The 14,109-nt window shown below is 40.3% G+C and overlaps 1 protein-coding gene across 2 annotated transcripts; it reads left to right on the top strand.

Moving 5' to 3' along the window:
- Nucleotides 1–149: 149 nt before the first annotated feature.
- Nucleotides 150–13,693, top strand: COPS3 (COP9 signalosome subunit 3). Of its 2 annotated transcripts, XM_082772757.1 has the most exons (12): nt 150–290; nt 2,119–2,248; nt 3,784–3,896; nt 4,015–4,064; nt 4,869–4,961; nt 5,683–5,862; nt 7,127–7,267; nt 8,181–8,354; nt 9,298–9,384; nt 9,723–9,836; nt 10,441–10,521; nt 10,768–13,693. In XM_082772757.1, exons 1-12 carry the CDS (start codon nt 236–238, stop codon nt 10,819–10,821), a joined length of 1,272 nt encoding a protein of 423 aa, XP_082628883.1. In that variant the 5' UTR covers nt 150–235; the 3' UTR covers nt 10,822–13,693. The 2 variants fall into 2 exon arrangements, with proteins under 2 accessions (XP_082628883.1, XP_082628884.1); XM_082772758.1 differs by lacking the exons at nt 150–290; nt 2,119–2,248; nt 3,784–3,896 and having other exon boundaries at nt 4,801–4,961.
- Nucleotides 13,694–14,109: the final 416 nt, after the last annotated feature.

Here is a 14,109-nt window from a genome sequence, read left to right as displayed (position 1 = left end):
GCGGCACTTCCGGCCTGCCGCCGGTTACCATGGCAACCGCGGCGGGCTCCCCCCCCGCGGCTCCCCCATCTCCCTAGGCGGCGGAAATGACGCGCGGCACCGGCGGGCGGGGCGGAGGCCCCGCGGCGGCATCCGATTGGCTGGGGGAGGTGTCACTTAAGCCCCGTTTCCTTTCCCCCTCCCGTCACCGGCGGCCCCGCCCCGCCCGCAGCGCGCGCGCGGCCGCGCCGCCAAGATGGCGTCGGCGCTGGAGCAGTTCGTCAACAGCGTGCGGCAGCTCTCGGCCCAAGGTGACCGCCGCCACCGGGGCCCCACCGGCCCCACCGGCAGCCCCCGGCTTCGGGGAGGGGTTAACGAGGGGGTGGGGAGGCCGGCGGGGCTTCATCCGCTCTCCTCAGGCCTTGCGCCGCCGGTTGGGGGCGGGCCCGGGCCTGGTCCTGTCACGGTTGTGGGGATGGGGGGGGGGGATGAGGGGTGGAGGGGGTTAGGGAGGGGGGAGCTGTGCTCATCCCCGGGGTTTTTCGGTGGGTGTGGGGAGTGGGGGGCTCGCCGAGGTCCTACCGGGGAGTTTGGGGCCCGGGGGGAGCTTCTGAGGGGTTTGGGGGTGGTGGAGGGAAAGGGGGCACAGGGAGGGCAGCCCCGCCTCGCAGATCTGGGGTGCTGAAGGTTTGGGGTGCTGAGGGGTTTTGGGTTAGGGTGGGAGAGGGTGAGAGAAGGGAAGCCTCAGAGTTCCCAGAACCAAATATCCCCAAATATCACCAAATATTTTAATATTTCTGCTTAGACCGTCTCAGATTCATTGCCAAGCTTTGCCTGCGTTTGGGCACGGCGTTTCCTACTTCTTGTGCTGATGCTCCCTAAATTGTGTTCTCTGCCCTGGGAATGATCGAAAACTGCTATTTCCCTCTGTGGCCTCAGGCTTTCTCTCTGCAGTTACTTTTGGGTGGAGCTCAAATTCTCTCATAGTTTGGTTTAACTTATTAAATGTGTAGTGCTTTTACTGGGGACAGCAGGTGCAAGAGACGGTTTGTACCTGCAAGGTGGAACAGGCAGAAGGTGCCAACTCCTTGTATGCATTCAGTGTAGCTGGGGGGCTTATTTTCGTAAGGTTTTGTAGGTGCAGAAGGTTAAAGGGGAAGCTGTTTGTTATGGAATTACTAACCAGAAAGATGCTCGCTGTCAAAAAGTAAACCAGAGGCTGCTGGAGCTCACGTGAGCCTCCAAGAGAAACATGTGTGCTCGTGGTCGTGCTGCTCCTTGGCTGTCAGCGTGCAGCTGCACAGGAGGTGGCATAAAGGGGCGCCTAGGCAGGCCTCTTATAGGGCTGGTCAGTTGGGATTTTTTGGGGGAAGGGGGAGAGGGAGTGTTAGATGATAGCAGTAGGATTCCTCTGTTAAGGAGGGCATCAGAAGTCAGGTTTTGCAACGCTTCAGTAGCTTTACCAAATCATGGTTTTATAAGCCCTGTTTCTTTCCATGCTGACACCTGGAGTTTTTTGTATGTAGAGGGCTGTTTTTGGGGTGGGCTTATAGGGTTCCTGGGCTCTGGGCCTACATTCAGGCCTTTTGATCCCTGAGTTACTTCAAAATTAACGTTTTATTGCTAAGGCTTCCCAGGTTTCTTTTTTTTTTTTTTTTTTTTTTTTTTTTTTTTTTTTCAAATGAATAGGACAGAAATGTGAGAATACCGTTAATCTTTATAAATGGGGGCACTATTACTTAATTTAGGAAAACTTTTGTAAGGGCAAAATAACTTCTTTCTAATCTGCAAGGACTGAACATTAAAACAGAACTCTGCTTCAGAAAGACCTAGTTCTAATTCTGGTAGTTCTGAGGGAAAAAAGAAAAAAAGATTTTGAAAGCAGTTCATCATAATGCAGAGGGAGGTCCCTGCTTTGCAGTGCCAAGAGCCAGAAACTTTGCTGTCACATTAGGAAAAGCTTACTGTATGTAGGTACCTTGCTTGTTGAAAATTTGTGCTTGTCCTACTGCAGAAAAGTAAATGCTCTGGGGGATGCTGCCTTTTCCTCAGGTTGTGTAGGGAAGCAAGGTGTGATGAACTACAGGAATGCACAAGCGTTTCCTAACTGGAGTCTGACAATAATGTTTTGTGTTTCAGGGCAAATGACCCAGCTTTGTGAGCTGATCAATAAAAGTGGAGAACTGCTAGCAAAAAACCTCTCCCACCTGGATACAGTGCTTGGTGCCCTGGATGTGCAGGAACACTCGCTGGGAGTTCTTGCTGTCTTGTAAGTGTTGCTTCCTTTTTACTAACTATTCTCGTACCAAAAGCTCTGACAACATGATGAATTACCAACCAAACGTTTTTCCTTTAGACATAAAATACTTTCAGTCTGCCTTTCAGAGCAATTTCTTTACTAGAAGAAATGTCACAGCAATTTGTTTATGGCTGTGTAAGTATTTTTCCTTATCTGTTCAGCAAAAAGATACAAGCCTGACTTCTAAAATTTGGTTGGCAGGACATTTGTAAGCCAAGCTGTGAGCATTAAGCAATGTGTTTTTTTGGGTTTCTTCCCTAGTGACACAGGGGTTCTTATCATAGCTCGTGGTGTTTGTCTGCAGGCAGCACCGAGGGTCTTGCTGCTGTCTTTAATTAAAGATAATCCTTGGATTGCCTTGGTGATACGAAGGGGTTTGGGTTTTGTTTTGGTGGTGTTTTGTTTTTTTTTTTTCTGAGGTTTGGCCATGAAGTTCAAACTGTCGTTTCCAGTTGTACCTAACTACAAGTGAAGGGTCTGTGGGTGTATTTTAAAATGCTCTTTTAAAGGGCAGATCAGAAATCACATACTTGTTGTTACCCCTTTGCAGCAAACTGACTGTTTTGCATAGAGATACTGAACTTAACATCAACTTCATTAGCATTTCATAAAAATGTGCTCTTGAATTCACAAAAATCGGGGTATCCGAGGTGGAGAAAGGAAAGTAGCTGTAAGAAAGAATATGCAAAATGTATTATTTGAAGAGATGGTATCAGTGAAGCATAGAGGAAAGTGTTCCTGGTTGAAACTGGCGTGGGAAACTCGCAAAGTAAGACTTTGCGAAGAGACAGGAAAGGACAGCCCTAACGCTGGTGGGGAATGGCTGTTTACGATCTAGGTAGGCTTCAACTGCCTATTATAGTGCAGAGCAACTCAAGTAGGGGCAGGGTTGGATGCCTTCCAACAGCGTTAAATAGGTGTGTTTGTTTTTTGGTGACATTTCTAGGGTGCAGAGCTAGAGTTCTCACTGCATGCAGATGAGTGTAATCATAACTCATCTTACAGGAGAAGCAGTGTGCGAGTCTGCGGCCCGTAGGGTGCTAAGGAACCAGCAGAGATGAGAGGAGCTGGAAGGGAAGAGAAGGAGCTCTTATCAGGAGATACAAGTCTAACAATGCAGTGGTTAAGAAAGCTGTAGCACATTCAAGCAGGAGGTGGCTGCAGGATAGGTAAAGTGTCCAGAGAAGTTGTGTGGTTTTGTATTAAAACTATGATTGTTAGCTACTGTTTCTATTATGATCGTAGTCATTGTACCACGTGAAATAATCTTTGTTTGCCATGGTTTGTTCAAAATTGTAATTCACACCAGATTCCCAATAGGAGTATGCACTGAAAATGTACGTTTGAGAATTGTGCAGCTCCTGGGGAAATCGTATGCCATCTGTCATAAACACCTTGGGTTTGCTAGCAAGCAGCTATGTGCATCTGCAGAGACAGCAGTGAACATTTGGAGACTAATAAACAAAAAGCTTTAAATGTTAAACTTTTCTTTTGTCTTGTTTTAGGTTTGTGAAGTTTTCTATGCCCAGCATCCCTGACTTCGAAACGTTATTCTCACAGGTGCAGCTTTTTATCAGCACTTGCAATGGGGAACACATTAGATATGCAACAGACACTTGTAAGTTAAAGAGTTTTCTATAAAATCAAAATTTACATATTTTGGTGTAGTTTGGCTTTACTGATTATTTTTTTCCACTAATTTTCTTTTCTGTTTGTTTGTTTTTTGCTGTGTTTAGTTGCTGGCCTGTGCCACCAGTTAACAAATGCCCTTGTGGAGAGAAAACAGGTAAGCAAGCTTGGTACAACTAAGCTACCTACATATCCAAGTTCTTAAAAGGGGCATTACTCAGTGCTAAATATTTTTGTGCAGCTCCTGATGGGTTAAGTCTACTGAGAGGTAATGAACCTGAAGTGAGATTTTAAAATTCCTTTAAGGAAAACTTAGCTTAAAATTTTGGGGAGAGTCGCCTAGAATCATGCTGTCACACACAAGCCAGGAAATCACTAGTACCAAGGATGTTCTTCAGACAATGTATGCGTGAGTAGGAGAGAGCTGCAAAAACTATTAGCACTGGTGAGTCAGTGATACTAGCATCAGTGTTATTCTCACCAGTGTTATATAACATCCTTACCAAAATGCCTTAAAATGTAAGGGACTCTTGTTTTAAGGCCAAGATACTGACTTTCTGAGGGCATTTTGAGTGAAATCTAGCTTCAAATAAAAGCAGAGATCCAGTGTGGTTTAAGTGAAATAAAGTGAGAGCCCTGCCTTTCCTTATTCAGTGGGAATTTAGATAGTGCTGCGGGGTCAATAAAAGGCTTTGTTATCACTACAAACAAATGTATTCCCAACGAGATTGTTGTTGTGGAGCAGAATTGATGGCACTATTTAGTTTATCAGAAGTTGTATGGCCAAGACTGATTTTATTTTCTGAGAGACTGCAGTATCCTACAAAAAGGGAACCTCAAGTTAACTACTACTTAATGGAACCTGTCAATTAGTGTTATTTTTCATTTGTAAGTGTCAACATAAGATCCAATGTGCTGCCATCTATGAGAAATTGTCTGAAAGAGATGTAATTTCTGACAGCCCCTGCGAGGAATTAGCATTCTCAGACAAGCCATAGACAAGATGCAGATGAACACAAACCAGCTGACCTCAATACATGCAGATCTCTGCCAGGTAAGGGGGACACAAGGGCTTATTCTGAGAGTAAAAGCTTGTAGAATATCTATAACCCTTTGAGGAAATGCATATTCACATGTTGCAATGTAAAAATATCTTTTGATTGTGGGTTTGGGTGTTTGTGTTTTTTTTTTTCATCTTTTCCAGTAGTCAATGATGTGATATACTGAAATAAAACACCTTTCTCCTTGTTTTAAACATTCAGTGTGTGCCCCCAGCTCTTTGGTTTTGCTCATGACTTCTAAAAGTCTTTCTCTCTGGGCTGAAAGTCATGCAGAGCTTCTTTTAGGCAGTGTGAGTGTAATGGCCAGATACTGTTTGCTCAAGTTTGACAAAAGGCATGTTTGTCTCGGTGTCTTTGGCCTGGATATGCACTTCTGTCTCGTTCTTGGCTCCTGGGATTTGGGGTTGGATGGGAATGTTCAGTGCAATATTTAGTGCTGCCAGCACAGTAGTCTGGAGGGCCAGGACTTGCAAGCAGCTTTGTTGGTCTAGTTTTTTTTAGGATTCAGATAACTTATAACAATTTGTGATCAGTGTTAATATTTTTTCAAGTGCCACTTTACAATGAATAATCTGTATTTGCTGACATGCACTGCTTCTTCACTCTTGGAGGAGTGAGATCTATTGAAACTAAGTTCATTTAGTAGTTTCTAACTTCTTCCTGATGAGAATTTGCAATGGCTAATTTATGAAAACTTGCTCTGTTTTCTTATAGCTCTGTTTGTTAGCAAAATGCTTTAAACCTGCCCTCCCGTATCTAGACGTGGACATGATGGATATTTGTAAAGAGAATGGGGCATATGATGCAAAGCACTTTTTATGTTACTACTACTATGGTGGGATGATATACACTGGGCTAAAGAACTTTGAAAGAGCACTCTACTTTTATGAACAGGTAACTTTCAATTGGAAGGGTAAGTCTGAATTTTGAGGAACTAGAAGGCAAATGCAGCAAGTGTAATAGCACCAGGTTAACACGTTATCTTTGAATTGCCTTGAAGGGTAGAAAAGAGAGCTATGTACTAGCATAAAGCACAAGCATGCCCTGATTATTTTTGTTCTTAACCTTTAGGATACAGTTCTATTAATAGATCTATCCTGCTGTTCATCATGCATATTGGCTTTGCTTTTGCATGTGTGTGCATCACAGTTGTACATAAAAAAATGATCTGGGTTAGTTTTTATTTTATTAGCTGTTTTGTGAAGGGTTTGGCATAAGTGGTATCCTTTAGCGTACAAAGTAAAGTAGCAAACAAAGTGACTTTAGAAATGTTTTCTTTTAAGAAGGTCGCTTACAGCTGAGTAACTCTTACACCATAAAACTATGCAACTCAAAGGTTGATGTTAAATTTATCTCACTATAAATATTTTTCAAATGCCTGCTTATTACTGCTGGCGTAGAAACAGTTTAAAAGCTGATACTTGGAATTATGTATTTTTTTAAGAAAAATAAGCTCAGTGGTTTTGCTTCCTAAGACCTTCGTTAATTTTATGTTAGGCTTGATGTGCAACTTCCATTACAGTAATTGCTGCTTTACTTTCTCCGTGAAAGAAAATAACAAAACTGGGAAAACTCAGTGGGGGGGGAAAAAAAGTCAAATGTGCAGCATTTTATTATTTTGCATCAGTTTCTTCTGTAGACAAGGGTGAGTTGTTGAGTAACAGTCTTGGAGTAAACCAAAATCCCTTCTCCCTATTCTACAAGCCTCTTTCAGTGTGCTTATATTTGATATGGGATGATGTAATATCTTTATGAAATCCTTTTTCAAATTATAAAATAAAATACTAATTTACAGTATAAATCCATCTTCCTTGGGAACTGTGTAATCGTTCATAACATGTAGCCACAGGTGATCTATAGTACAAATTTAGATGCATCTCAAGGAAAGAAGTTTCCATTTGATTTTATGTATCACAGCAAGGCAGGCATCTCTGTAACTTGATATGTTTTAAGTAGTTTGTGTAGAATTTACTTAGGACGTTTTTTGATAATTACTTTTGACAGAAGTTAGCTAGGCTTTAAAACTCAAAGGTGAATTTAATATGTTACTCTAACCTTCCTGCATGCAGCTTTAAATTGAGATTTGGTTAATACAATAACTACTGCTATCTACCAGTAAGTATATTAAACTTGCTTTATTTCTTTTTCTCTTGCTTAGGCAATAACTACTCCAGCCATGGCAGTCAGTCATATTATGTTGGAATCATATAAAAAGTATATTCTAGTTTCTTTGATACTACTTGGCAAAGTTCAACAGCTACCAAAATATACTTCCCAAATAGTTGGTAGATTCATTAAGGTAAGTCTTGCAAAAACAGTCAAATAATAGAACAGCAGGTGAATTTGTAAACCATGTGGGCAAGAATTTTTCTATCCTCATTTGATGGTGCTGTTTAGTGTTGCAGATCATGCAGAATAATGCACAATGTGTCAGTACAATTTCTTGTTTTCTTTCTAGTCTACGATGGCTAAACATTGTCTGGCAACTTTTACATCTCTTACACGCTGTAGGGTTGAACAGGACTCTAATTATCAATACTCTTTGCTGATACTACACATCCCCCTACTGACCTTTTACTTTAGAACTCAAAGATGACTCAGGTTTCACTTGGCTTTCAATATGCAATGCCACTGTTGTAAAAACATTCAACCTGCAGCTTCATACAGTTTAAATAAAAAATGTAAAACTCTTTATTCCAAAACATCAGCTTTATAGTAATGAATTGAACCTTCCAAAAAGGCTCAATTTTGGAGTCACTAAACATTCTGATTAGGTGTAGAAGACAAAAATACAATCTTCACCCTCTGGTTCTGTATTGTCTGCACTGGGATTCATTGGGATTAAGGATGACAATGTCTTAGAGGTTAGAACAAATATAATAGGTCAGAAATTACTAGTTGGTAAGCTACTGATCTTAAATTCAGCTTTCTTCAACTGGTGGTCAACTGATGTTCTTTTTCATGCTTTGCCATAACTAAAATACACAGGTCCTTGAATGATGCCTCACATAGCACTAATACAGATTGAGTGTACAAGGATCTGTGGTTGCTCTGAAGCCTTGTATGGACATCACCTGTATTTTGAGAGGCACTTGAGCTTACTTAAATTTCCTTTTATATCTGTATGACTTACGTTGAAGCAGTGAATAGAACTTGTAAGGCTGGTTGAACACCACGTTCTTTAAGAAGAGTTATTATTTTTCTAATTGCAGCCCCTTAGCAATGCTTATCATGAATTAGCGCAAGTTTATTCAACCAATAAACCCTCGGAGCTTCGAAATCTGGTGAACAAACACAGCGAAACATTCACAAGGGATAACAATATGGGGCTGGTTAAGCAATGCTTGTCATCTCTCTACAAAAAGAATATTCAAAGGCTAACCAAGGTAAGATGCATTTTTTTTGGTTTATTTTGCTGAGAAATGGAGTGATTTAGTTTTCCTTAAAGAGAGTATTTCTGAAACTTACTCAAATAAGAGCAAAATGATAATATAATAATGTCACAATGAAATAACTAAAGCAGATTCATGTCTGTGAAATAGCATTGAGGCTTTAAGATGCTTTATACAGAAAACCAGTTCTGTTGGCTGTTTATGCATTATTTAGAAGATGGTTCAATACATTCCTCTTATCAGAGGGGTTTGGATACTGCTCTGGATGGCTCTTTAATCTAAATTACAGGTATATATCTGCTTATCTGCTTCCTTCTAGTATTGGAGCTTCCAAACCATATAGAAACTTTTGGCAATATCCTGATCTAAGTCGGTGTTTTTTCTACTACAAATGGGGGAACTTAGTCTTTAAGAATTTAATATGTAATTAAAAAAAAAGTTGTAAGCACTGCTACCCATGACCTCCATCTTTTTCAAGAATAGGAAACCTGAACTTCACATCCTACTTCATTAGATAAGAATGTGTGAATGGGACAGCTTTTGGAAGTGTCTGAAGTAACAGCAAATCCAGAAACAGTGTAGTGATGTGCTCCTTCTGCTGAAGAGATCGCATTAATCCTTAAAGATGGTCAAGGGAAAGTTATTTTTTGTGAAGGTGAAACAATGTTAGTTGCAGTAGAGCTAACTTCAGAATTAATGCAGTACATGCATCTCTTGAAGGAAATCCAAAGCATAGACAGTCACCTTAGTTATGTTTAGAGGTGGAGGAAGAGGTTGCATATGGTCACAACTCGGAGGCGGGAGGGATTGCAGAAATGGAATAATGACTCCATCAGTTTGGTCTGCATACGATGTGCAGTGTAACAGATTATCTTTGCAGTAAGAACTGAGTTTCTTAACATCTGGTTTCAATGGTTTGGTGCTTTCTAAATTTCAGACATTTTTAACATTGTCATTACAAGACATGGCAAGTCGAGTGCAGTTGTCGGGGCCCCAAGAAGCAGAAAAATACGTCCTCCACATGGTAAGACTTGTGACTTGACAAAGCTACTAATATAAAAAATGATCCAATGAAAGCCTTTTAAAGTGTCTGGTTTTGTGGTGCATGTTCCAAATGGCTGAAGAATGAATGAATGGTTCTTATCAGGTTGAAGGAAATACTGTCAGTCTGCTGTGGTGTTTAGGCTGTTCAAAAATTCAGATGTTCTCTGCCTAAAATAAGTGTGAATCATTTTGTATTCAGGAGGTTGTTAAGAAATAAAAAGTAAATAAATTAAAGATGATTCCACAAGGAGTCAAGGTGTAGTTATCTGAAATTCTGTTCTTACTGATACCTGATAACTAAACCCTTTCTTATTTCAGATAGAAGATGGTGAAATCTTTGCAAGTATTAATCAGAAAGATGGTATGGTCTGTTTCCATGATAATCCTGAAAAATATAACAATCCAGCTATGCTTCATAACATTGATCAGGAGGTAAATCTTTACGATATTCATACTTTTGGAATTTCTACTGAAGAACCATAGTCTGTAATCATAATGCTGCTGGGTGTCAGATGTCAGGGTAGGTAACTTACATGTAGAGATTGAGAGCTATGAATCATTCCTATTTTACAGTACCAGTATTTAAAGGTTTTAGGTTGGTAGGCAATTACTGTCAGTGACTTTCCTGTTATTTTCTGTGTGGCTTAAGACACGTTAGTAGAATGACTGCTTAATGTTGGTGGTGTGAAGTTCCTCGGACTGACTGGATTAGAAAGATGGTATTTAGGTTGAGATTCCAAGGATCTCTTCTGCTGGCTGTTAATAACATGCCTCCAGGCTGAGATGGTTGACTCTCATGGGGCTGTCAGCCAGTGGCCTTAAAAAGGATTGTTGGGAAGACATGGATCAAAACAAGGGAATAAAAAGTGGTATGACACTTTTGTTGGGGAGATGAGGGCAGAGAAGATTTTCACGCTGAACTTTTGTGATGGCAAACATTGCTGGTTCTATGTAGCACAGCCGTGAACTATCTTTGAGATCTTGTACAAGCTGGACAAAGTAATCAGCTTAGTATGTTGCTTTTTTTTTTTTTAAGATGCTGAAATGTATAGAGCTTGATGAACGACTGAAAGCCATGGATCAAGAGATCACTGTGAACCCTCAGTTTGTGCAGAAGGTAACTGATCTAGTGTTTTGTAAGAGTTTGTAACAAATGAAGTGCAGTGAGTATGTTGCACTGAATGTTGGTATGTATAGAGTTAACAGTTACACATCAATGTAATGTGCATAAACATCGTGTTTAAAAGAAGTGCTTGTTATTTTATATCCACTTAATTTCCATACCTGTTAACTTCAAAGAAATGTCTGTCTCAAAGGTAAATCTTCAGACCTGGTTCTAAAGAAATAACTCTTTCTCTTCCAGAGTATGGGCTCTCAAGAAGATGACTCAGGGACCAAACCATCCAGTTATTCCTGAAATTAATGTTGCTCACCACTCCGCTTTCAAGTAAAAGCTTAAGAGAATCACGCCTGGAATAGGGCATTGAGGAGTTCCATGAAGAGAGCAGAGAGAACTGAGCTTTGCTTTTCACCTGGACATTGAGAAAATAAAAGAACACCCTCTCAGTACTGTATAATTTCAGAAATATTCTCTGCAAAGAAAAAGGAAATCTCAAAAGAAACTTAAAAGTCTGTTGTGGATTTATTTATCTTCAGATTAACATCGTTAATGCATTAAATAATCTACCTTTTGTTTTAAAGGGTTTGAATGTTGCAGTGTTTCTGTAGCAGTTCTTTTTCCTCCTCTGCAGAAAAAAAAAAGTGTTATTCAGGGAAGAATACAAACTAGCATTGGTTCGCTTACAAGATAATTACTGGTTCATTCTGTATTTAAAGTTGGCTCAAAGTGCAGATTTATCATTGTATGGTGGGGGGAGAAGGGGTGGAGTTTAAGTAAAAAATAATAATAATAATAATCTCTACTTCATAATTTGCATATACCCGGCGTAGTTGGCTGCTGTCTCTTAAATGATGAAATAAGAACCATGTTCTTCCCAAAAGGGTAAGCATATTAACGAGTCCTTGTTTAGGAGGCTTTGCTGAAAAGCAGAAATCTCTATAGGGAATCTATACATGATAGCTGTTTATGAGTTTAAGTTTCTGGTACAAAACACTTCCTAATAATGTTTGCTCTTGGATCAAATTTATTAGGCCTAAACAAGGATATTTGGAAGATCTGCGTGTTCTGGAGGATGCTGGATGTGAAGTTGTTCCCACTGAAAGAAATTTAAAGTTTTGCTCTTACACATGAAGGTATTCAACACGCTACTGTACTATACTTCTGTGGTGGAAATCAGTTCTAACTGAAGGCCATGCTATAGATCATTTCTCTGTTTCCAAACAAAATTCTTAATGATGGAGTTCTATACAGCTACCTTAACAAAGCAGGATTTTATTTGGATGCTGGAATGGCATCTAGTTCTTATTTAATTCACTATTTCAAACAAAACCTTTTGGATCCTTCAAGTGCTCACTCCTTAAATCAGTGGTCTCTTTATTCTGTAGCTCTCTTGTATCTGAAGATTCTAACTATTCAGTCACCTTTAAAACACTTAATGTCAGTGCAAATCTCCTCCTATCGGGCATAAATACACCTGTCATCAAGGCAGAATGTGAGAAGCTCAGCATCCAGTGCTTCCTGCTTAAACACTTGAATAGGAGCTGCTTGCTACTGCTAACCTGCCAGCTTTTTTCAGGTGCTGAAGTGGGAGCTGAGCATTTCTGGCTCTTGCTCTGTGCAACTTGTATGTATTGAGGTCACCCATGGTTGAAAATAATCCATTTGTGCTTCCAGTGCAGATGCAGAACTGCCGGGGTTTTTATTTAAAACCTCTCTCTTAATTCTAGCAGAGTCTCTGTGACAGCAGTATGCTTTCTAGTAGAAGAGAACTATCCCCAGGTTGTTCTCTAGGTGGTGAATGAAGTTTTTAAAGTATAAAATAGCAATTTAGTAGTGAACACAGCATAGGTCCATAGTGTTAGTGGCTCACCATTGAGACCTTGTGCTTCCATAGCCTAGTGACTTCCGTATTTGAAGGCAACTCTTACACCTAAAGCAAAATCTGTTGTTTTTTTTTTTTTTCCCTAACTTGCCTTACTAGCCTTACAATTAAAGATATTTATGGTTTTTAACTTTTATTTCTCCTAGTTAATCCTGCAGTGATTTCAATGCTGAACTGGTTTATGCAATTTTCTGCTCTGGTACTGTGGAAGTGTTAAACACATGATTACTTGTGCTGTGGGCTGGAGCACAAAGCTGGGTTGTGGAAGTGTTTACAATTATGTGCAGTACTCCGAGTATTGCAAATGACTAACCCCGAACTGCCACGTACACAAAAATGTGGATGGCTTGCCTTTCATCGCCAAGGGCTTGCTCACCAGGGGGAGAAGGTATGCAGAATGCTTTCATGGAGCTTGAGAAGAACCAGAAATGCTCCCTTTGCAGTGCCTGGGCTTTGGTAGCGCTGGTTCCTGTTAGTGAGTGTGGATGTTCTGCTGAGAGAATGGCAAACTAATATACACACTTGGCAAATAGCTGCTATATTTTCTTTTATTTCCTAAAGTAGATAAAATAAATCCATACTACACGTCAAAAGGATGGCAGATATATTTATGTAATATTTTCAAATGACGTATTACACTACTTGATCTGATTTTTAAGAAGGCAAATGCTTTGAAAGAGAGATGATGGGATTCATTTTCTGACGTGGATAGTTGTGCTGTTAAACTCTTCATTGCTGTTGAAAATTCAAAGTCAGGTCCCACCTGTAGAATGAGTAGAGAGAAAGCCTTCACCAAAAGTGTTTTGGGGAAGGGCTTTTAAGTAATGGCTTGATAAATGCATATGGTCTGGCATCTGTGTGTCTTGAGATACTGTTGAAATTAAGTCAGATTTTTAATGAAGTAGCTTCTTCACGTCTTGGAACTAATTGCATGGGCTGTGGTCAGCTGAGATGCTTTGAGAACACTTGAGCTTTCTGGTTTTAATTTGTATTTATTGCAGGGAAGGACTTTTGATCAAATATAGGAACACTGTGTGCTCTTGAACTTAGACTCTCAGAGGGCCTGTGGCTAGTTCTCATCATGCATGGCCACAAGATGTGTTCACAAAATACTGAGTGCATGCTTTGGTGTCTAACTCATATTTTCAAGCACCTTAATTAGCAAAGAGAGAAAAACGCAGCTCTGAAGGTAGCATTAGTCCTGCAACTGCACCTCTTAGCCACAGGAGGGGGGTCTAGTTCAGTTATGCTTAGCAGGTAATAAAATATTTTCCAAATCAAAAATAATAAAGGCTGGAAGCTGTATGTATACAATCACCCCTCCTACTTTTGTGCCACCGAGGAACCCTAGTTACCTAGTTAGTGACCTTTGCTGACACACCTGCAGTAGTACCCACTGCGCCACACGCTTTTGCATAACTCAAGTTGCCTCCTTCTATACCACTTCCCTTCTCTATCCAACAGTACAACTGCGACCCATGTGTGTGTTGTCGTAGGTGATCTGTGTAACCTAGGAAATGTTTTCTGCATGGCCAAACTGGCTGAGGAGGTTAGTCCTGAGAAGTTGTTTAAATGTACTATTGGAAAATAAAGATAACAAACGAGTCATTCTTAGTTTGTCTTAAATGGTTGGCCTGAAAAAATGAGATAGTAGGGCTTTTGGATTTGGATTTTTTGTAGAGGTTTTTTGTTTTTGTTTTTGG

Source organism: Aythya marila, assembly GCF_965140915.1.
Source record: "Aythya marila genome assembly, chromosome: 15".
NCBI classification, from domain to species: Eukaryota; Metazoa; Chordata; class Aves; order Anseriformes; family Anatidae; genus Aythya; species Aythya marila.
The sequence above is the reverse complement of the archived record's forward strand: the minus strand, read 5'-3'. Positions and strand labels throughout refer to the sequence as shown.

Coding starts and splice junctions, on each gene's coding strand:
- COPS3 (XM_082772757.1), top strand. CDS start 236: ATGGCGTCGGCGCTGGAGCAGTTCGTCAACAGCGTGCGGCAGCTCTCG. Junction 2,249..3,783: donor CTGGGAGTTCTTGCTGTCTT/GTAAGTGTTGCT, acceptor GTCTTGTTTTAG/GTTTGTGAAGTTTTCTATGC. Junction 9,837..10,440: donor TTCATAACATTGATCAGGAG/GTAAATCTTTAC, acceptor TTTTTTTTTAAG/ATGCTGAAATGTATAGAGCT.